The sequence below is a fragment of the Capricornis sumatraensis genome, chromosome 5 (assembly GCF_032405125.1).
Source record: "Capricornis sumatraensis isolate serow.1 chromosome 5, serow.2, whole genome shotgun sequence".
In the NCBI taxonomy this organism is placed as follows: domain Eukaryota; kingdom Metazoa; phylum Chordata; class Mammalia; order Artiodactyla; family Bovidae; genus Capricornis; species Capricornis sumatraensis.
This window is the reverse complement of record NC_091073.1, coordinates 68,432,078-68,456,118: the sequence shown is the minus strand read 5'-3', so window position 1 is coordinate 68,456,118 and position 24,041 is coordinate 68,432,078. Positions and strand designations below refer to the sequence as shown.

General features: G+C 36.5%; 1 protein-coding gene across 6 annotated transcripts in view; it reads left to right on the top strand.

The window, feature by feature from the left end:
• BBS9 (Bardet-Biedl syndrome 9) overlaps positions 1 to 24,041 on the top strand; it is a 461,875-nt gene that overhangs the window by 107,467 nt on the left and 330,367 nt on the right. For all 6 annotated transcript variants that reach the window (XM_068972538.1, XM_068972537.1, XM_068972536.1 and 3 more), the window contains exons 6-8: positions 2,602 to 2,686; positions 11,126 to 11,309; positions 11,977 to 12,106. In XM_068972538.1, coding sequence (XP_068828639.1) covers positions 2,602 to 2,686; positions 11,126 to 11,309; positions 11,977 to 12,106 — 399 coding nt within the window. The remainder of the gene's footprint in view (positions 1 to 2,601; positions 2,687 to 11,125; positions 11,310 to 11,976; positions 12,107 to 24,041) is intronic.

The following is a 24,041-nucleotide window of genomic DNA, read 5'->3' as shown; positions in this document are numbered from 1 at the left end:
CCTCTCTGCCAGGCATCTCTCCTAAGCTCCTGCTGTGGCCTTTGATGTCTCTTTTACTGCTGCATGCCTTTGCATGTGTTGTTTGCTTTGCCATAATGTTTTTTAGTCTTTAACAGCATGATGAGTTTTCACTCTTTCTTCAAAACCTAGCTTTCTCCTCTTTAACTGATACCAAGAACATATATATTTCCTCCACCTGTTGCAGGAAGGGGGACCCCTTACAGGCCCCGAAACTGGGCTCTTGTCTAACACTTGGAAATGAATTGTCCGAGGAGACACATGTGCTGACAAAGCAAGAGATTTTATTGGGAAAGGGCACCCGGGTGGAGAGCAGTAGGGTAAGGGAACCCAGGAGAACAGCTCTGCCACGTGGCTTGTGGCTCGCAGTCTTGGGTTTTATGGTGATGGGATTAGTTTCCGGGTTGTCTTCAGCCAATCATTCTGACTCAGAGTCCTTCCTAGTGGTGCATGCCTTGTTCAACCAAGATGGATGACAGAGAGAAGGATTCTGGGAGGTGATCGGACATGTGGTGTCTCCTTTTGACCTTTCCTGAACCCTTCTGGTTGGTGGTGGCTTATTAGTTCCATGGTCCTTACCAGGACCTCCTGTCATAATACAACTCATGCAAATGGTTACTATGGTGCCTGGCCAGGGTGGGCGGTTTCAGTCAGTGTGCTTACCCTAATATACCCATGTTACCTGTTTCTATCATATTCCTTTGGTACTTATATACATACCAGTCAGCACAGTGCACTCTGAGTTACACTTATTTGTTTGTATTATATATGAATCTCCTCAACTACTTTGGAAGGTCTTGGTGGATATAGGTCATGTTGTAGTTTTCCCCCTTGTTAATGCTTGTATGAGATCCCTACTGTATGTTTATTGAATGAATGAACTTTATATGCATTAAGCTTTCTTATTAACTGGAAGACCGGTTTTCATGAATGTACTGCAAAATCTATCATAATTCATAGTCATTATTCATTCACTAAAAATCGGAGGCTTTTTACAAATGAAATATTGCTGACTGGAATAGAATACTTTACAAGTTGGTATATAGCATTGAAATACTCGTGTACATTTTAGTGCTTATTTAGATATTCTACATTGCCTTTCTTCATTAAGGTCCCTGATGTTTACACTATCAGACATCTTTCTCTTAGACAATAGGAGCTATCTGAACATATCTCTTTACTAATTTTTCTCTTACCTATTGAAAGTGGAAAGGGATCTATGAGCCTCAAATTTCTTCATTTTGAGTAGGATTATTACTCTGAAAATGCACCATAAATTAATGGAAATTAGGGAATTTAAACTTTATTGTCTAAATCATTTCTAAATTGAATGATGTTTATCAGTTGTTTTGAAGGATGGTCTGAGCTAAATGTTACAATTTTAAAAAAATTTATTTTATTGTATTATAATTGAGTTACAATGTTGTATTAAATGTTGCTGTTGAAATAAAATACTGATAGAAAGTCCAAATGTCCATAATGTCCATTATTGAGAACTTATTATATACCAGATAAATTACTAGGTGATTTATCTCTGTGTATATAGAAATCTGTATCTATCTATTTGTCAACCTGTCAGTCAAAAATTGGGTATCTAGTGTATATCAGATATTGTGCTGTGCTTAGTTGCTCAGTCATGTCCAAGTCTTTGTGACCCCCTGGACTGTAGCCCACCAGGCTCCTCTGTCCATGGGGATTCTCCAGGCAAGAATACTGGAGTGGGTTGCTATGTCCTCCTCTAGGGAATCTTCTCAACCCGGGGATCAAATCCAGGTCTCCCAAATGCAGTCAGCTTCTTTGCCATCTGAGGTACCAGGGAAGCCCAAGAATGCTGGAGTGGTAGCCTGTCCCTTCTCCAGGGAACTTCCTGACCCAGGAATCAAACTGGGGTCTCCTGCATTGCAAGTGGATTCTTTACCAGCTGAGCTACCAGGGAAACCCTATCAGATACTATACCAGACAATTAAATTATTTTTTAAATTCTTCTAACAATGCTTGAGTTAAGATTATTATTCTCATTTTATAGATAAGAAAGATTAAGGCATAGAGTGATTAATTTTCAAAAATTTTCTCAACTAGTTAATGGTTCAGCTGGGAATTAAACTCAGACCTTCTGGGGTCCACAGATATTAATAATTTCTACTGCCACCTTTTTTTGGGATGGTTGCAATAACTCATCTGGTTGTTTTGCATTATTTGTGTTTTTTTCTATTTTGGGTTTTGGTACTGGATCTTTATTGAATATTGTTATTTATCACATAAAATTCTAATGGGAGATACTTTGACATTTGGCAGAGCTATTTCCCCAATATTGAATTTTGGGACATATGATTACAATTTCATTATCATTACAGTTTTACATAGTCTTATGCCACAGTACAAATTCGTCATCATTCAGTAGAATTCATTACTAAATTCATTCATGAAATTTTACAATGTTTAAAATCAAGGAGAAGGTGATACATAAGATTTGTAGATTATGTATATTTAAAAATTCAATTATATTGAGATTATGTGCTTTTAAAGTAACTTACACATTTTAACTATAAAGTCACTTACAGTTATTCCATATCTTTTAAACAGATACCAAGTACTTGCTTTTGCAACGGATGCAGATAAAAGACAAGAGACTGAACAACAAAAACATGGGTCTGGAAAAAGACTAGTTGTAAGGCCTTTTTAAAATATATAAAAATTTTAGTAATGTTATATCTAGTCACAGATGTTTGTTCAGAATAAGAATTCCTGGGAAGAAAAATTAAAAAAATATATTTCAGACATTTTCTGTGTTAAGGTTATGTCAGTGATCAGAGAATTTAGTTGGCTGTTATTGAGCAATGGAGACACATGCCTTGTCATGGTAACAATGTACCAGATTATAGAATTGTGCCACTAGGATTATAAATGTCCAGATGAGGTCACTTTGAACTGAAATGATTATAAACTAACAAAATAAAACTTAAAAAATTCCTTTAATAGACAAAAAAGTTGCTACTAGTATAGATGCATGATGAAATATGAGTAAAAGATGAAAATTTTTCACAGCCTGCAAAGATTAAGTTTGTGCACAAGTGAAATTTGGTAACTTTGAAAAGTAGTTTGAAGCAAAAATGTTTGAGTTTTATGTTTTTTGGACTTATATTTAGATATTTAATCCACTCTGAGTTTACTTTTGTGTAAGGTGTGATGAAATGTTGTAATCTCATTCTTTCACATTTAGCTGCCCAGTTTTGCCGGCACTGCTTATTGAAGAGATTGATGTGCTGCTGCCTGGGCGTGCACCAATCATGACTGTCCCCTCCCTGCTTAGACATTGCTTTGGGTCTTAGCTGCCTTTATGTCTAATGGCTGGGTTCTTTCCACGGTCACGTTAGCTCTCGCTCCAGTGTGGAGCTGCAATATGACGTAAGTGGGGCTGGAACATTCAGTTTGTTCATGGGACAGTTGTGAAAAGCCAGTCAGCTACTCACAAAGTTCTGATCTGCACTTTCTGCCCTGTTTCAGGAGTGAACAAAGTTGTGTGCACTCCTTCGGGAACAGAAGGCTTTCCCCAGCCTTCCTGTTAGTCCTACCAGCACTCCAACCAGTCAAGAGGCTCCTCTTCTTTGTGGAGGACCCCAGGACTGGGGTGCCTAATATGTAGCTCCAACTGCTCACTTCCCAGGGATCTCTGCCTGTGAAATCTCTCTTCTCCTCTGAGCCCTCTCCTTTGGGTACAGGTGATCGTTTCTCTTCCCTTGCTGCCTCATTACATGTGATCTCTTTCTCAGCCTTGGTTGTACAGGAGTCTTTCTGCCAGTTTCCAGTTATTTTTTGCTGAGAATTGTTCCACATATGGAGGTATTTCTGTTGTGTTTGATGCAGCAAGTAAGTTCTACATCTTCCAACTCTGCCATCTTGATTTTCTCCTCTAGGAGCAGAGATCTCCTCCATCTTTTAGCTTGCATTGTTCCCATAAGAAATCTTTCATCTTGTCTTGGTTCCTTGGTACACAATATCTTTTTTCTCCATGTGTTTTTCAGATTTTTTTCTTATCATTTCTTTTGAGCAGTTAGATTATAATGTGTTTTGTATAGTTTTCTTTCATTCCTTTTTTTTTTTGGTGCTTATAGATTTGTTGAACTTAATGTACTTGTGAATTTATAGTTTTCATGAAATTTAGAAAATTTTTTAGCTATTTTTCAAAGATATTTTTCTGTTCTCCATCTTTTTTCCTCCTCACTCAATTACACATACATTTGGGCTACTTGAAGTTACCCTACTGGTCACAGATTTGCTCTTTGTTTTAAAAAATTCTTTTTTCTATTTCATTTTGGGTAATCTCTACTACTGTGTTTTCAAGGTCACTAGTATTTTTTCTGTAATGTCTAATCTGGTATTAATTCCTGTCTAGTATAGTTTCTCAGAGAAGGCAATGGCAGCCCACTCTAGTACTCTTGCCTGGCAAATCCCATGGATAGAGGAGCCTGGTAGGCTGCAATCCATGGGGTCGCTAGAGTCGAACACGACTGAGCGACTTCACTTTCACTTTTCACTTTCATGCTTTGGAGAAGGAAATGGCAACCCACTCCAGTGTTCTTGCCTGGAGAATCCCAGGGACGGGGGAGCCTGGTGGGCTGCCATCTCTGGGGTCGTACAGAGTTGGACACGACTGAAGCTACTTAGCAGCAGCAGTATAGTTTCTATCTCTACAAGTTCAATTTAGGTGTTTAAAAAAATATCTTCCTTGTACACTTTTTAAATTAAATAGATACAGTTTATTTAACATAAGTATTATAAACTGTATGTAATACAGTTTATTTATCTCTACATTATAGATCACATTTTCCTGTTTCTTTACATGCTTGATAATTAAAAAGAAAAACTAAAACTACTAAAAACCACATTTTGGGTGGTTCTTTCCCTGGCTTTGAATAATTTTCTGCATGAATGTGCTGATATGTACTCAGCTTATTTGAGAAGATTCTTAATAGATTTGAGTTCTGCCTCTGTGCTGCTGTCTAAGAATTTATTAGATGCCAGGATATTGGATGGAGGAGCCTGGTAGGCTGCAGTCCATGGGGTCGCTAAGAGTCGGACACGACTGAGTGACTTCACTTTCACTTTTCACTTTCATGCATTGGAGAAGGAACTGGCGATCCACTCCAGTGTTCTTGCCTGGAGAATCCCAGGGATGGGGGAGCCTGGTGGGCTGCTGTCTATGGGGTCGCCCAGAGTCGGACATGACTCAAGTGACTTAGCAGCAGCAGCAGGGTATAGTCAGTTTCACTTTGTTTGAAGCTACGTACTTTTATATTTCTATAAATCTTTTTGAGCCTCGGCCTCGAAGACAGTTAAGTTACTTGGAAACAGTCTGATCCTTTTTGGTCTTGCTTTTGAGTCTTGTTAGGTGGGACCAGAGCAGTGCTCATTCTGGAGCTACTTGTACCCCTTCCTGAGGTACTAGCCTTCTGAAAGTTCTTTCCAACTCCCTGTAAATTATGAGGTGTCCCAGTCTGGCTTGTGAGCACAGGCAGTATTCCAGGCCCTGTGTAAATGCTGGGCACTGTTACCGCTAATCCTTTTGGGTGGTTCTTTCCCTGGCTTTGAGTAATTTTCTACATAAATGTGCTGATAAGTACTCAACTGAATATCCGAGAGAATTCTTAACAGGTCTCAGAGTTCTGTCCTTGTGTTGCTCTCTCTTTTTTAGCATGCTGTCTTGTGAGCTCTAGCTGCCTTGGTTACTCTCTACTGTTAGCATTCACCTCCTCAACCCAGGGGGCCTTGTGGGCTTTGCCTGGGTTTCTTCTCCCTGTCCCATGGCCTAAAAACTGTCTCATGGCTGGGGCAGTTATACCACTCACCTCATTTGTTTTCTGTTTTCAAGGGATTGCCGTCTTTTGTTTTCTGATACCCAATGCCTCACAAACGGTTGTTTCAAACATTTTGTCCATGTTGTGGTTGTTTCAGGTGGGACGGTAGAATTTTTTTCCTGTCGCTGTATCATGGCTGGAAGTGGAAGGATTTTAAAATGATTGTTCTTGGTAAACTACTGTGCATTTTGAGACTCATTAATTTAGAATGTGGTATATTTCTTAAGGGAAATTTGCAAAGAGTGGCACTCCGTCCCTAGTGAACTGAAAGTATTTTGTGGCTGGATCACAGCCTGTGGCCTCAGAAACTCTGCTTATCCACTCTGAATGAATTGTCATCTCTCAGAGTCAGGGACACATCAGCCTGAGTTTCAAGTGCTGACAAATAATGCTAGAATGCAAGTCTATTAAATTGTGATGAGAAATGTCATTGCCTTAGGACTTGATGTTCATGTCTTTTTGTTCAGTGGAATCTTTCTGCATAGGTGAACTACACTTGAACTAAGTGATAATTGAATAATTTATGTTTTTTTAAATATTTTTTTATTTTTGACTGTGCTGGGTCTTCCTTGCCGTGCAGGCCTTCCTCTAGTTGCGGCGAGTGGGGGCTACTATTAGTTGCGGTGGGAGGGCTTCTCATTGCTGTGGCTTGTCTTGTTGTGGAGCCCGCACTCTGGGATGCATGGGCTTCAGTAGCTGCATCACGTAGGCACAGTGTGAGCTCTAGAACACGGGCTCAATAGCTGTGGCACACCAACTTAGTTGCTCCGTGCTATGTGGGATCTTCCTGGTCCAGGGATCAAACCTGTGTCTCCTTCATTGATAGGTGGATTCTTTCATCACTGAACTACCAGGAAAGCCTGAATGATTTGTCTAAAAAAAAAATTTTTTTTTATTGTTGAATGATTTGGTGTGAAGCCTAATTGAGATGAAGATACTCTGATGCATAAATGTGCATGAATGCCTATATGCCCTGTGCTATCCCTCTATTCCAGATTCTTCTTATATACACACAGATGACATTTGCCTCTCTGACTAGTCCCATTTAGATTTCATACCTTCTTCAGATACTTTAATCCAAAAGTAGATAGATTAATACCTAAATCATTTTTTGAATGGCATGAAATTTATATGTATCTTTAATGTGACTTTTCGCATCTCTTCTTTGACCTTTCGTTTGTTGATTCTTGATTCTTGCTTCAAAGCCTAACTTTGAGGGTAATCTTACTTCCTCTTTGTCCAGATGCCTTTGTACATTCATCTCACTGTCATTGCTGTTTACAATATGTGCCTATCATCCAAAGCTTTTCAAAATAGTATGTCTTTGCTCCTTTAGGCTTTCTTGATTTAGAAACATTAATAATTGACTGGGGACTGATTTTTTCTTTATATGTCTATTTTACATTCATTCCTTCATTATTTTAAGAAACGTTTATTAAACATTGACCATGTTTTGAGAGATGAAGATACCCTGGAGGAGCTCTTATGTATAGAGGATCCTATCTATACTACTATAGTAGCTTGACAACTGCTCTATATTATTGATATTTTCAAAATTGTTTCTATATAGAAACATACTTATAGCAGTTTGACTGTAGGTTTTGTTGATTTTAAAATTTGATTTGAAAAGTAAATGCAACAGCTTTATTATGGAAAAATTTCAGTGGAGCCAGGCATCTTCTTTATGTGTATTCTTTTCAATAAGCCATGGACCCTCCCCTTCCTGACAGGACCTTTATACAGGCAGCTCATTTTACATACGATATTCTTTCACCCCCTTCTCTACCTGCCTTTTTTCCCTTTAGCTTTATTGAAGTATAATTTACAAATAAAATTATGTAAACCTGCTGTGTACTGTGAGATGTTTTGATATATGTATCAATTGCGAAATGATTGCCAGAACTAAGCAAATTAACACTTATTTGTCTCCTCATGTGTATATATATATATGTGTGTGTGTGTGTGTGTGTATGTATATGTGTATATATATTTGTGGTAGGATCATTAAGATCTCTCAACAACTTTGGAGTATACAATACAGTATTATAACTATATGTATGTTAGATCTTCAGAACTAATTCATCCTGCATAACTGAAACTTTGTACCCCTTGACCAGTATATCCTCATGTCTCCCATATCCCGGTCCTGGAAGCCAAAATTCTACTCTCTGCTTCTATTATTTTGACTTTCTTAGATTCCACAGATAAGTGAGGTCATACAGTATTCATTTTTCTGAGCCTGACTTATTTCACTTAGCATAATGTCCTCCAGGTTCATCCATGTTATTGTAAATGGCAGGATTTTTTTCATTTTCAATTCAGTTCAGTCACTCAGTTGTGTCTGACTCTTTGTGACCCCATGGACCACAGCACCCAGGTTTCCCTGTCCATCACCAACTCCTGGAGCTTGCTCAAACTCATGTCCATTCAGTCAGTGATGCCATCCAGCCATCTTTGTCACCCCCTTCTCCTCCTGCCTTCAATCTTTCCTAGCATCAGGGTCTTTTCAAATGAGTCAGTTCTTTGTGCCAGGTGGCCAAAGTACTGGAGCTTCAGCCTCAGCATCAGCCCTTCCTGTATCATGTTTTCATAACCATTCATCCATCATTGGAAGTTAGGTTGATTTCATGTTTTGGCTATTGTGAATCATGCTACAGTGAACATGAGATGGCAGATATCTCCTCAGTATTCTGTTTTCACTTCCTTTGGATACATACCCAGAAGTGGATTGTTGGGTCATGTGGTAGTTGTATTTTTGATTTTTTGAGGAATCTCCATATTATTTTCCATAGTAGATGTAATGTTTTATATTCCTACCCACAGTATACAGGGTTTGCTTTTCTGCACATTCTCACCAACACTTATTATCTCTTTTCTTTTTGATAATAACCATTCTAAAAGATATAAGGTGATATCTCACTGCATTTCCCTGATGGTTAGTGTTGGTGAGCATTTTTTAATATATCTATTTGTCATTTGTATGTCTTATTTTGAGAAATAAGACATTTAGGTCTTTTGCCCAGTTTTAAAGTGTTTTTTTTTTTTTTTTTTTGCTGTTGAGCTGTCTGATATTAACTCCTTATTGGAAATATTTTCTCCCATTCCATAGATTGTCTTTTTACACTACTGATAGCTTCCTTTGCTGTGAAGAAGCTTTTTAATTTTTTGATAGAATAAAAGACTTTAAATTCTATAATGCTTTACAATTTTCAAAAGTTTCACATATATGATTTCATATAATCCCATAATAAGCTTTCTTTCTTTTTTTTTTCCCTTGTAGAAGCTTTTTAGTTTGGTGAAATCCCCTTTGTCTATTTTAATGTTGTTTGTACTTTTGAGGTCATATCTGAAAAGTCATTGAGCTTTTCCCTGTTTCTTCTAATGATTTTACAGCTTTAGTTCTAATATTTAAGTCTTTAATCTATTTTGAATTGGTTTTTGTATATAGTATGAGATAGGGGTTCATTTTCATTCCTCTGCATATGGATATCAAGTTTCCCAACACCATTTTTTGAAGATACTGCCCTATTCTGCATTGTATGTTCTTGGTACCATTGTTGAACTAGTTGACTGTAAATGCAGAGTTTTATTTCTCAGCTCCCTCTTCGGTTCCATTGGTCTAGATGTCTATTTTATTATGACAGTTCCATGCTGTTTTGATTAGAATAGTTTTGTAGTGTATTTTGAAGTCAGGTAGTATGATGCTTCCAGCTTTGTTCTTTTTGCTCAAGATTGTTTTGGCTATTTGGTGTCTTGTGGGTTCACATGAACTTTGCACATTTTTTCTATTTCTGTGAAAAATGCCTTTGTAATTTTGATAGGGATTTGCATTTGTAGATCACTTTGAGTAGTATGGACATTTTAAGGATATTAATTCTTAAAATCCATGAATATGGCATATCTTTTTATTTTTACTCTTCAATTTATTTTGTCAATGTTTTATAGTTTTCAACATACAGATCTTCACCTCCTTGATTATACTTATATGAGTGTTTGAATTGCTGAATAGTTAATATCACATGGTTCAGTTCAGCTCAGTTAAGTTGCTCAGTTGTATCAAACTCTTTGTGATCCCATGGACGGCAGCACGCCAGGCTTCCCTGTCCATCACCAACTCCGAGAGCTTATTCAAACTCATGTCCATAGAGTCAGTGACGCCATCCAACATCTTATCCTCTGTCATCCCCTTCTCCTCCTGCCTTCAATCTTTCCCAGCATCAGCATTTTTTCCAGTGAGTTGGCTCTTAGTGTCAGGTGGCCAAAGTATTGGAGTTTCAGCTTCAGCATCAGTCCTTCCAATGAATATTCAGGACTGATTTCCTTTAGGATGGACTGGTTGGATCTCCTTGCAGTCCAAGGGACTCTCAAGAGTCTTCTCCAACACCACAGTTCAAAAGCATCAATTCTTCGGTGCTCAGTTTTCTTTATAGTCCAAATCTCACATCCATACATGACTACTGGAAACACTATCACCTTGACCAGATGGACCTTGATGGGCAAAGTAATGTCTCTGCTTTTTAATATGCTGTCTAGGGTGGTCATAGCTTTTCTTCCAAGTAGCAAGCCTCTTTTAATTTCATGGCTGCAGTCACCATCTGCAGTGATTTTGGAGCCCCCCCAAATAATATCTGTCACTGTTTCCATTGTTTTCCCATTTATTTGCCATGAAATGATGGGACCGGATGCCATGGTCTTAGTTTTCTGAATGTTGAGTTTTAAGCCAACTTTTTCACTCTCCTTTTTCACTTTCATCAACAGGCTCTTTAGTTCTTTGCTTTCTGCCATAAGGGTGGTGTCATCTGCATATATGAGGTTATTGATATTTCTCCTGGCAATCTTGATTCCATGTTGTGCTTCATCCAGCCCAGCATTTCATATGATGTACTCTGCATATAAGTTAAATAAGCAGAGTGACAATATACAGCCTTGATATACTCCTTTCCTGATTTGGAACCAGTCTATTGTTCTTTGTCCACTTCTAACTGTTGCTTCTTTATCTGCATACAGATTTCTCAAGAGGCAGATCAGGTGGTCTCTTTAAGAATTTTCCACAGTTATATCACATGGTAAAAGGGGCAAAAACTACTAGAGTCTACAAAATATCAGAAATATGGTAATAGGAGAAAAAAATGAATGAGGATTAATCTTTGTGCCTGCTTTTTTGTAAAGCATTTCTTAATTGTATTAATATCAAAGTGAATGAAATGTTATATTTTTTAGCAATGCAATTGATCATAAATTTTCCTTTGCAGGTAGATTGGACTCTAAATATTGGAGAGCAAGCCCTTGATATATGTATTGTGTCTTTCATTCAGTCAGCATCTTCTGTTTTTGTTCTTGGTGAGAGAAACTTTTTTTGCCTTAAGGATAATGGACAAATCCGATTTATGAAGAAACTTGATTATAGCCCAAGTTGTTTTCTCCCATATTGCTCAGGTGTGTAGAAAGATTTTCTTTTATCTTTTCCATATGTTGTTACTATGTTATATACACCAGAAAAAGCCCAAGTCACTCACATATATTTTAAAGAACTAGGAAAATAGTTTTATTCTGAACATGTAATGGAAATTTTAGCTTTTAAAGTTTGAATAGAGGTTTGATATAAAGCACACATTTGGTTTTGTCAGTCATTTTACTTTGTACGAAATGACTTGTAAAATTGGCCTCAGGTATATAATAATGCTTTCCAAGATGTGGCTATTCAAGATGCTTCCAAAAGAACATCAGACTCTTTTATAAGGAGAAATGAGCATAGTAATGACTCATAGACTAACTTATCTGTAGTGAATCTCTAGTAAATCAATAGCTTAAATATGTTAAATATATTAATCAAGTTCATCCTTTTTAGATAAAGTGCAAAAATGTTGGCCACTCTAGTTATAGTTTCTCTAGTTATATATAGTTTTTATATATTTATAAATGATTAAAAACTTTTTTGGTACTGGTACCTTGAAATTGAAAAATAATGTTTTATTATTTAAAATCTTTATGCATTAAGTCAAGATGTTATAATTAATTTGTATCATCAATCCTCTAAAAGGAATGTAAAAACTGTTGAAAATGATTTTTTTCTTACTATGCTTTTTCTTTCTTCTATCCATAGTTTCTGAAGGAACAATAAATACTTTGATTGGAAACCATAATAATATGTTGCATATTTATCAAGATGTGACACTGAAATGGGCCACTCAACTTCCCCATGTTCCTGTAGCAGTAAGAGTGGGCTGTTTACAGTAAGTGGTTTAATTTAAAAAGAGTATTTGAAGGAATTCACTAGAAGTTTTATGAAACAATGGCAAATGATTTTACTAAAAAATGGCAAGTGAAGTTGAATATCAACAATGAAGACAATTTAAAATATAAATTTTATTAGAAAGAAAGAGAAAGTGAATTCACTCAGTCATGTCCGACTCTTTGAGACCCCTTGGACTGTGAGACCCCTTGGACTGTAGCCTACCATGCTCCTCCGTCCATGGGATTTTCCAGGTAAGAGTACTGGAGTGGGCTGTCATTTCCTTCTCCAGAGGATCTTCCCAACCCAGGGATCAAACCCAGGTCTCCCGCATTGTAGGCAGACCCTTTACCGTCTGAGCCACCAGGGAAGTCTTTATTAGAAAAGAATATAAAAAAGCTTTAATTAGCACCTTTAATCATTTTTATTTAGTATCTCTAGCAAGATATTCTTTATAAATTTAAGATTTCAAGAAAATAGTTTACCTGATAGATAATTTTCTTTAAAATAGAAGAGAATTTCTTTAAGCATTTAATGAATCCCGCTTAGAGATCACTTATTAGACTGTAAGGATGTTACACTTCAAGGCTTGTTTCAGAACTTACTGTGTCAAATGGTGCAGAATTGCTAATGATTATGTGTTTAAGAGAGTGTCGATTTTTTTTTCAATTTTTTAAATTGGAGTATAATTGCTTTACAGCGTTGTGTTAGTTTCTGTTGTACAACGAAATGAACCAGCTATATGTCTACATATATATACCCTCCCTCCAGAGCCTCCCTTCCCCCACCCCCACCCCCACCCCATCCCAACCCTCTAGGTCATAACAGAGTACTGAGTTAAGTTCATTTTTTAGTAAAGATCCTTGAAAAGAAAAAGCCATTGAGACATAAAGGGATGAATTTTAGTAATGGGATGGAAATCTGGGTACATCCTGCTGCATGTAGGGGACGGGGTTAGACATTAGGGCAGCAGTTTCTCCTGATGGTGCCAGGAGGAAGCCAGACAGCTTAAGTTTTAAACGGGGGCCTTAGGCTTCCCTGGTGGCCCAGACGATAAAGCGTCTGCCTACAATGCAGGAGACCTGGGTTCGATCCCTGGTTTGGGAAGATCCTCTGGAGAAGGAAATGGCAACCCACTCCAGTATTCTTGCCTGAGAAATCCCATGGACAGAGGAACCTGATGGGCTACAGTCCATGGGGTCGCAAAGAGTTGGACAAACTGAGCGACTTCACTTTCACTTTTTTGCATTTAAAATGAAAGACAAAATTCGTGTCTTAACATGAACTCTACAAAATCTATCAAAAATAGCCATAGCTTGTCAGTATATGAGGCAAGATCTTGACAAACTCTTCAGCATCTCAGATTATGTTTAGAATTAAAAATCTCGATAAATGTATAAAAACCAACTTTCTATAAAGCTTCATGGATTCCCAGATCTATTCAGTTCTACTTATTTAGATAATTTTATTGAATGTTTAAAAATCATATGGAGAATTTGTCAGTAATGCTCACAGTATTTGATCAGTGTGACTAATCCCCCCAATTTAAGAGGCTGAATGTAGAGTATTACTGTGGAGGCTCTATGAAAGTCCTTTATATTTATATTAATGGTTAATCTGAAGCTTACATATTAGAAAAATGAAAACAATGTTTTGAATACATTGAATATTTTAAAAAGAAATTGCTTCTTATATTTTGTGAGAAAATGCTGTGCACTTAACACAAATTGCAGTTCTTTTGTGTCTGAAGAAAAATTTAAGATCTTGAGGTTAGGTTTTTCAGTCTACCAGATGGTCTTTTAAGTTCAACCAAACACTCAGATTCACCAGACATTTTATATCAGTTTTACTTACAAGGATTTAGAGCAGGAAAAATATCTTGCCAGCAGGGCAGTATCAAGTATTTCTCTTCTGGGAGAGTAATTCTTCATGTATCCACTCAAGAGCTGTTCTGTTTGGCCCCCCAAGTGACAGCTCAGGTGCAAGAACACAGATTCACACTAGTGGGTGTGTGATCCGTCCTGGCTTAGAGTCTCAGTGCCCCTAGGAGCCAGTATCTTTAAATACTACAAACTCACTGTGGTTTTTGTGTGTATGTGGGCCATGGGAGAGTTATGGGTAGAAAGACCTTATAGAGATAACATCTTTAGCTGAAATACTTACATTACACTTGTAACTTGTATTTACAAGGGATGTGCACCTATTTTAAGATTTACCATACTCATACAGAAACTCAGAGATATGGTTTCTCCATGGATATTTATGGTTAATTTATAGTTTCTGGTCCAGTTGCAACTTACAAGTCAAGAGTCATATAATAACTGAAAATATCTTGAGGGAGGAATCAAATTTCTATATAGTGTGTGCTGCAAGATGCTTATATTCAAAATTTGTCTGTCAAACCTAAATTTAGGTGTTTGTAAGTGAAACTTCCTGTTTCTCATAGCTTTTTAAAGATCATAATTATAAATAATTAAGCAGCTATTACCATTCATGATTTCCAGTTAATATATAGTAATAATTTCTAATTATTCATTGGAAGATTTTTCTTACATTTATGCACTTTAATGTAAAAGTATAGGATTAGACTGTTTGAAAGAATTTCATTGTAATTTTTACAAAGTTAAAAAAAATTGTTACTGACTTAACTATAGCATATCTGTATTTAGAAGTTATTATTTGAAGCTAGAACACTTAAATAACTTTGTTTCTGCTTTTTATTACCTTGAGGGTTAAACTTTTTTAGGAGAAGCTTCCTTGGCTGAATGTGTTTATTTGTAAAGGAAATTGCTGCTATTTTAATATGTTTCTTTTCAGTGAATAAGAAATATTGGATTTGGATCAAGTTGGTGCAATTATATGTAATAACAGCATTTTCTTCAGAAACTGCGATGCTTTATTTCCTCCCACTCCCTTCTACTTGGCAGTCTTAGTCCTCTCTACCTTGTTTATTATAAACCAACTTTGAATCTGTCTGGGTTTCCTACTTTCTTTTCAGGATAAATGGCACTCTTGATTAGAGTTTTTTAGTCTAATTCTTTTAATTTTTGTCTGTTATACTCTAGGAATGTGAAACAAATATAGTGTACAGAATCAGAAGAGCCCGAATGTGATAATGTTCTTTAAATTCTTAGCTGTCACTGTTTTCCTCTCATTGCATGAAGTAGCTGTGGAAGTCTGGCCGAGTATCTTACCTCTGCTACGGTCAGTTTCCCAAATGGCAAATAAAGATCATTGTTTATCGGTAATGTTATTCTCTCTGGAGATATGAAATATATCTAAAAGTGGAAGTCTATTTGAATGGACATTCAAAGTGATGGGAGTCTTTCCAGACTTCAGCTGGCAGCCATAGCCATTGTGCTTTAAAATCTTGTTACAACTCATTTTGTAGTATAAACAATTTGGTCTAGTACTATGTTTTTCTTCCTAGACTGTATTTCATTATAGTAACTTTTTATAACTATCAGTATTTAACGTTTTATTCTTTAGCCTTCATTGATATAGTATTATTAACCAGAATGTTTTTCCCATTTCTTTTCTGGATTTTCAGATTTCTTCTTTGAGTCCTAACAAGTCACACACATAAGCCTTTCCATCCTACCCTGATCTCCTCCTTTGAATTTCTGAAATATTCATAGTATGTTGGTGACTCCTCTTTGCTTTTCCTCACTCCTTAATTTGATCATACACTGTTTTAATGTAGGGACTTGTTCTGCTTTTGCATATCACATTGAATAATCAGTCAGAAAGCTGAACATATGGTATATGCTTGGTAGATACATAAAAGTCATTGTAGTTTGTGTATGTCAGAGTAAGGGGTGGCTAGAAAGACATTATAAGGGTTTTTCATTTAAAACCCCTTTTAAATATGAAAAAAATTGAGACTCATAGATAGGATATTGTTTTCTTTGAAGACATTTATTAGAGATTTTAAATTTCAAAGGAGACTTTTTCTTTCATTTTTCAGTCCAACATTTGCAGTTAATTTGTCTCCCCCCCACCCCTTGTGGTTTGTAGAAAGAATGTTGGCTTATATATACACTTTTTGCTATATTTTTAACGATTCCCTTTGTGGCTTAATATTCCACATAATATTTGTAAATATTCATGGAAGTAGGATGGAACATATATTGTGACTTTCAGAGCCTGTGCCATCTTATTGATATTTTCCTCTATTAATCTGTTTTAGCTCAGGAGTGGAATGTTTGCCTTACATTACTATATTTTTCTGTCAATTTTTTGTTGACTATCAATATTTTTGACTTATATATTGTAGTTTTATGCATTCAGCTTATGTTTGTGATATTTATTTTATTTTTTGGTTAGTTTAAAACATTTTGCCCATATAAAGTGATCTTTTTTGGTGTATGTGCTTTCATTAAAAAAATTTTTTTTTGTTTTGTTTTGTTTGCTTTGAGTTCACTTTGTTATTAATTACTGGCATACTGTTATCTATGGTTTTTTAACTTGTAACTTTATTTCAGGTGTAACTCTTATAAACAGAATTTGATTGGATTTTTCAAGCCATTTCAAAGGCTGTTGCCTTTTAGTCCATTTAAAATTGCTACATTTGATGTATTTTGTCATTTTTCATTTTCTGTGATATTCTCTGTTTTCTTTGGTTTCCATTTCTTGTATGTGAGTTGTGGTTTCTTTGCACTTGGATTCTTCCATGTATTAGATATTATATACACATACATATCTCTTTATTTTTATCAGTTATAAATTATTATTGTAAGTTATTCTAATGGTTTTTCAAGAAAGTTTAAAGTTTTCACTTTTTATTTAGACAATATAATGATTTTAATATATTTTTTCTATGTCTGTTAAAGATTGTGAATCTTTTTATTTCATGAATTATAGTTTTTTTGACTTATTAATTTTGCTTCATCTCTCAACAGGATGATTTAATGTTCCCCAAAATGGTAGAAGGTGTTATATTGTGTGGTAAAAAATTTTCATCACATTTCCCCTCATACTTTATTGATGTTGCTCCTTTAATTTTTAAAAAATAGCTTTTGTGAAAAAAAATAACTGTGATTTTTGCAAAAAGTATAGAACTGTGTGCACTATTTAAGACTCAAACATTATCTGGAATTCCCTGGCAGTCCAGTGGTTAGGACTTAGCACTTTCACTGTCGTGGGCCTGGATTTGATCTGGGAACTGAGATCCTTCAAGGCATGCAATGTGACCAAAAAAAGAAACAAAAAACCAAAACCCCAAACAAACAAACAAACAACAGAAAGAGAGAGATAAAACTTAAGCATTATTGAAAGGTACAAGTAAGAATACCAAAAATAAAACTAACAGCTGTTCCACCAAAGTTGTTCCAATCTTACTATCGGGAATTAACATTTGTTAGCACCTATTAAACATCAAGCCTGGTATTTTTGTCTAAGTGTTAGTAACTCAGTCGTGTCTGACTCTTGTGTTCAGTTCTTTGTGACCCCATGGAATGTAGCCCACCAGGTTTCTCTGGCTATGGAATTCTCCAGGCAAGAATACTGGAGGGGGTTGCTATCCCTTTTTCCAGGGTATCTTCCTGACCTAGTGATCAAACCTGGGTCTCCTACACTGCAGGCAGATTCTTTACCGTTGAGTCACCATCTTTGGTGACTACAGATTTACCAATTAGACATAGAGTAAAATTCACAAACTAGAATCATGGGTTTTTATATTTAAATTTGTATCCTAATAGAAAAAAGAAATAGATAAAATGGAAGGAATAAATGAATTTTACATAAATATTTGTTCACAACAATATATTTCAGTTTCTAAAAGAACTCCCCCTGAAGGATAGAAAAAAAAAAGTAAAAAATTGATATTTCAATTTTTTAAAGTGGTATTTCCACTTTTGGCAGTGCCCACTGACACTTGTTATAAAAAAATAAAAGCAGCATATTTATTCTTTCTTCTTCCTCTCTTCTTATTGAATTCTGACAGTGTTGGTAACTTACTATTATTTATTTTGTCAAAGTTTAAAACATTCACATGCAGTTTAATAATCACTGTTTTTATTCTTTTCATCCTATCCACTCAGAGCTTACCACCAATTCTTATACTGTTCCTGAATTATCTTGATTTACTTCTTGGATAGTTGAATTTAATCACCCAGTAGATTTGAGGAAAGCCTTATACGTCTTCTTGCATTCTCGAGAATTGTTTATTGCTTTTATACTTGAAGGTTATCTTAGTTTCTTTCAGAATTTTGGGCTTTCCATTTGATGTCTACAGTTACTGGGGTATAGTGTGAGGCTGGCTGAAATTTTTTAAAAAGCTTCTTATTGACTGAGTTATTTTATTCTTCCTGGATGCTCATATCCGACTTATTTTTAAATCCTTAAAAGACGGTAAATTCACTAGCAATTATCTTCAGTCAATTTATCTTGTATGTGTCACTTTGTTCCAGAACAAGGTAAGATTCGACAGATTTAAGTTTTTATTAATTTCTGAAAAATGTTCTCCATAATACCTTTGAGTATCAATTTTCTTAATCAATATCATTATTATAAATTATTAACCTTACATTGTCTTCCAAATCTGGCATCATCTCATTAGTTGTCCTTTTTGCTCTTTTGATTTGTATGCTTTTTATCCATTTCTCTTTACCTTGTTTGTTTTTAGTTTATTCTGTTTTTCCTTGTTATTGCTGCTAATGTGGTTTTCATCCCTCCAGCTTGTGTTCATACTTTTCAAACAAAGAAAAAATTATGTTTCTTTCATTTCATTAATACAATGGTAGCTTGTATGGTTTCTTCTTTCATTTTCCTGGGAAGTTCTTCTTGCTATGGATATTTTCTTCTTATGTTCCAGTCTCTCTCCTCTCTGTCTCTTTTTACTTTATTTGCAGTTGGCTCATCTAGTAGAATCTGCCTGCAATTCGGGAGACACAGGAGACGCAGGTTCAATCCCTGGGTCAGAAAGATCCCCTGGAGGAGGAAATGGCAACCCACTCCAGCATGCCTGAAAAACTGAAAAAGTGGAGCCTGGTAGGCTGCAGTCCAAAGGGTGACAAAAAATTGGACATGACTGAGTAGTGCTTAATATAAAAAATGCAGATGTCCTCTATTCATTACTTTGCAATTATTGCTCATTTTTAAAACGATGACAGCATTTACTTAAGAATTTTGGGCAAGTGTTAGGAGAAAGGAATGAACTCAGACCACCTGAGTCTTTTACCTTCTCATTGTGTTTATTTCCTCCTTGGCCCTGGTGGTCCATCTCCCTCAGTTTTCAGGGTTTAAGAGGTGGATGAGTCTAACAGAGGTCCCCCTGTATCTCCAGTAACAGGCCCTTGGTGTTAAAAATCGGTGGCTGCTGCTTGTTCTCTTACCTTCAGTGGTTAGGAAGGCAGCTGACTGATATGTGCATCTTATACGTCTACTGTGCTTTCTTTTTTAAACATTTTTTATTGAAATATAGTTGATTTACAATATTGTGTCAGTGTCAGGTGTATGGCAGTGATTCAGTTATATATATCTCTATGTACTATTTATACACTATTTTTGAGATTCTTTTCTATTGTAAGTTCTTACAGTCTATTGAGTACAGTTCAAAGATTACAGTATATAATAGGTCTTTCTTATCATATGTAGTTTCCTGCATTCTAGTTCCTGAATCCCACCCATGCCCTTAGATCTCTTTATATTAGTTTAGAACCTGACTCTGTATCCCTCTATACTTGAGGTCTAATGAATATGTGTCAGCTCTTGGCATCCTGTCCTATTATTTTTGTTGTTCAGTTGCTAAGTTGTGTCCCATTCTCTGTGACCCCATGGATTGCAGCACTCCAGGCTTCCCTGTCTTTCACTGTTTCCCAGAGTTTGCTTAAACTTACGTCCATTGAGTCAGTGGTGCCATCCCTCTCATCCTCTGCCACCTTCTTTTTCTCCATTCCTCAATCTTCCCCAGCATCAGGGTCTTTTCTAGTGAGTTGCCTCTTTGCATCAGGTGGTCAAAGTATTGGAGCTTCAGCTTCCACATCAGTCATTCCAGTGAATATTCAGGGGTGATTTTCTTTAGGATTGACTGCTTTGATCTCTTTGGAGTCCCAGGGACTCTCAGGAGGCTTCTCTAGCACCACAATTTGAAAGCATTAATTCTTTGTTACTTAGCCTTCTTTATGGTCCAACTATCACATCTGTACACGACTACTGGAAAAAACCATGGCTTTCTCTATATGGACCATTGTCAGCATGGTGATGTCTCTGCTTTTTAATATGCTGTTTAGGTTTGTCACTGAGTCGGACACGACTGAAGCGACTTAGCAGCAGCAGCAGATTTGTGATAGCTTTCCTTCCAAGGAACAAATCCTATTATGGTCTGCGATTTAAAATGTTCAGCCCAAATAAAATAGATGAACAGCCAGAACCTACAGTATAGCACAGGTTCAGTTTAGTTCAGTTCAGTTGCTCAGTTGTGTCTGACTCTTTGCGACCCCATGGACTGCAGCACGCCAGGCCTCCATCACCAACTCCCAGAGCTTTCTCAAACTCAAGTCCATTGAGTCGGTGATGCCATCCAACAATCTATTCAATAGCTTGTAATAATGTATTATGGAAAAGAATCTGAAAAAGAATAGACATTTGTATAGGTATTACTAGATCACTTTGCTATATACCTGGAAATTGTGTCAACTATACTTCAATAAAAATTAAATAAGATATTTGTCCTCAACATTTGTTGATTATGATTGTAGCGATTTTCTTGCTCAATTTCCCCTCCCCTCCTTTTTTCAATGGGGTCACTGGTTGTTATTGTCATACTTTCTACTGTTTTTGATAAGTTTTGGGGAGTTTTGCTGGAAGTCATTTTTTTAAAAATCAGTTGATGTTTATAGTTGCTGGGGAGAGAATTACGGAAAACTTGATTTTTGTTCTGTTGTAAGTAGCTAATTCTTTGTGTCTGCTTGCTTGAAGAATGTTTTTCATTTTTTTTTTTTCAGTAAGTGCCACATTTGTCACTATATACTTATGTTATACCATTTTCTTTGATTTAGTTGGGAATGTGGTGGATTTAATTGTTTTAGACTATTTCTTTGATTGCTGAAGAACGCTTCCTTCTATTGTGTGTTCCGATTATTCATTCAGTTTTATTTGATATAGTCCATACTTCAGGGAAATGAATGTCTTTTATTTGACTATTTACTTTCTGTTCCTTATATCAGCTATGTTCTTCCTCATAATTTTTATTTTGTCATTTTTCTTCCTATTTTCTGGGAGATTGTCTGAATTTTGTGCTGTGTTTCAATGCTTCCACAGCACTGGTTTTACTCTTAATTTCTGCTATTAGAGATTTTTTTAAAGTCTGCTGAAGTGCTATCTTCCTCCTTTCTGACATGCCTCCCACCTCCTGCATCGCTAACGTTACTAACCCGTGTAGTGCCTGGCAGGCTACAACTCCCATGATGGACTTGTACCTGGAGGGCTTCCCAGGTAGCTCAGTAGAAAGAATCCCCCTGTCAGTGCAGGAGATGCAATCCCCTGGAGAAGGAAATGGCAACCCATTCCAGTATTCTTGCCTGGGAAATACCATGGACAGGGCAGCCTGGTGAGCTACAGTCTTTGGGGTCTCAAAGAGTTAGACATGACAGAGTAACAAGCATGCACACACTTGCACTGGGTATGTCTTACTTTGAAACATGTGAGTGTTTATTTTGGGGTTCTATCGCTGAGCATATAGTATGCTACTATCAATTTCTATCCTTTACTTGTTTTATAGAAATTGTTACCTCTGTCTAGATGTAGTGCAGAGAGGCCGAGGGCAGTGGCAGAAGTGGGAAAGGTTCCGATGGGATAAAGTACCTTGCTTCCATAATGGGTCAAGTTTGAGTAGTAAAAGATGTCATCCAAGTTTTATGGAACCTGGGTTTCTGAACTAGATTAGGGTAGCTATTGGGCTTCCCTGGTGGCTCAGAGGTTAAAGCGTCTGCCTCCAATGTGGGAGACTCGGGTTCAATCCCTGGGTCGAGAAGATTCCCTGGAGAAGGAAATGGTAACCCACTCCAGTATTCTTGCCTGGAGAATCCCATGGACAGAGAAGTCTGGCAGGCTACAGTCCATGCAGTCGCAGAGTCGGACACGACTGAGCGACTTCACTTCACTTCATTTTGAGTTAAAGGAAGAAGGATAAAACATCCTCCTGCCTTTGTTCACCTGATCTCTATGAAATGAAGCTGGGGTACGGCATAAGCTAAAGCTGTACTTTTGGCTTTGTCTACTTGAAAATTAGTTTAAGTTTCTTTTAGGTTCTGAATTTACAGTTTTCAGTATTGTTTTCTATATTTTCTTCTCCGTTTCTTCCTTTTCCCGATGATTTTGTGTCTGTGTGTTTCTTTCAGGTCTTGTATGGCTCTTTTAGTTAGCTATTGGAGCAGTTGCTTAGGACTGTTGCAATATTGAATTAAACATTTCAGAGGAGCCTTAGAGTCATATTATTAAATTGCAGAAAAAAAAAATCTAGCTGGAAATTAGATTTGAATAGTACTGAATTTAGGTGTGTGTTTGTTTTTTTTTGAGGAACTGGCATTTTTTTTCCAGTTCTGACTACCATTTACTTTTTAAAAATAATTTCTGTTCAAGCTAGAGACTGAGCAGTATAATGAGATTTTTGGGAAAAAATTTTAAAATGGGAACCTTTTAAGAAAGATATAGTCCTTGAAAGGTGGCTGAGCTCTTAATTTTACACAGAATATATCACTGACTTTAGTAATTGGTTATCTCACTCTCCTTTCTGACTGGTTCATATTTGGTTTTATTTCCTGCAGTGCTCATTATAGCTAAATTCTAGATCAACGGAAGGGAATTTGAATACCCTTGTAAAATTTAACATAGTGGGTTTTGTGATTGATTAATTTGATTGTTTTCCTAACCTTCCATTTTCCTCACTGTAAGTCAGAATGTATATTCTTTTGGTGACTGAAAAAATTTTTTATTTGATTAAAATTGGCATTTTTGATACTGTAATTAAATTAAGTTTAACTTAGCTCATTTTACTGTGATGAAGCTTACTGATTTTCAGTGTTTTCATTATTATTTTATCCTGAAAAGTCTATTTCCTTCCTCTGTTTTTTATTTGCTTGTTTAATTTTTGTTTTGTTTTGTCTTTTCACTTTATTTGAGAAGTAAAAAATATCTTTTCTGTGTTAATAGTGATAAATCAGCTTTAAAGAAACCCATTGTGACTTGAGTGGCATAAGCTTATAATTTGGTTGCTAACCAGAAATATTAATATTATATAGCATATTATGTTATAAATAGAGCAAGAGAACCCCTATCAGAAAAGAGAAGTTTCAATATGGGACCTGATGGACCTGCCAGGTGTCTTCCCAGGTAGCTCAGTGGTAAAGAATTCATCGTCCAATGCAGGAGACGCAGATTTCATCCCTGGGTGGGGAAGATCCCCCAGAGAAGGAAATGGCAACTCATTCCAGTATTCTTGCCTGGGAAATCCTGTAAACAGAGGAGCCTGGTGGGCTACTGCCCATGGAGTTGAAAAGAGTAGACATGACTTAGCGACTGAGCATGCATGGGCCTACTGTGCTGTGCTTAGTTGCTCAGTCGTGTCCTACTCTTTGCGACTCTGTGGGCTGTAGCCCATGAGCCCACCAGGCTCTTCTGTTCACGAGATTTCCCAGGCAAGAATACTGGAGTGGGTTGCCATTTCCTTCTCCAGGGGATCTTCCCCACCCAGGGATAGAACCTGCATTTCCTGCATTGTAGGGTGAATTCTTTATCGCTGAGCTACCTGGGAATCCCAAGTGTAACACAATTGATTATAACAATATAAGGAGATATGGTGGAAGGAAGAGAAGAGAAAACAGAATTTATCATATTTGGTATTTTTTTTCTACTGCTTATGGTTGATACCTCAGTAACCATGATGTGGACAAATTATGTCAATTCTATTGAAGTATTTTGGGGGTAAAGTGAATTGC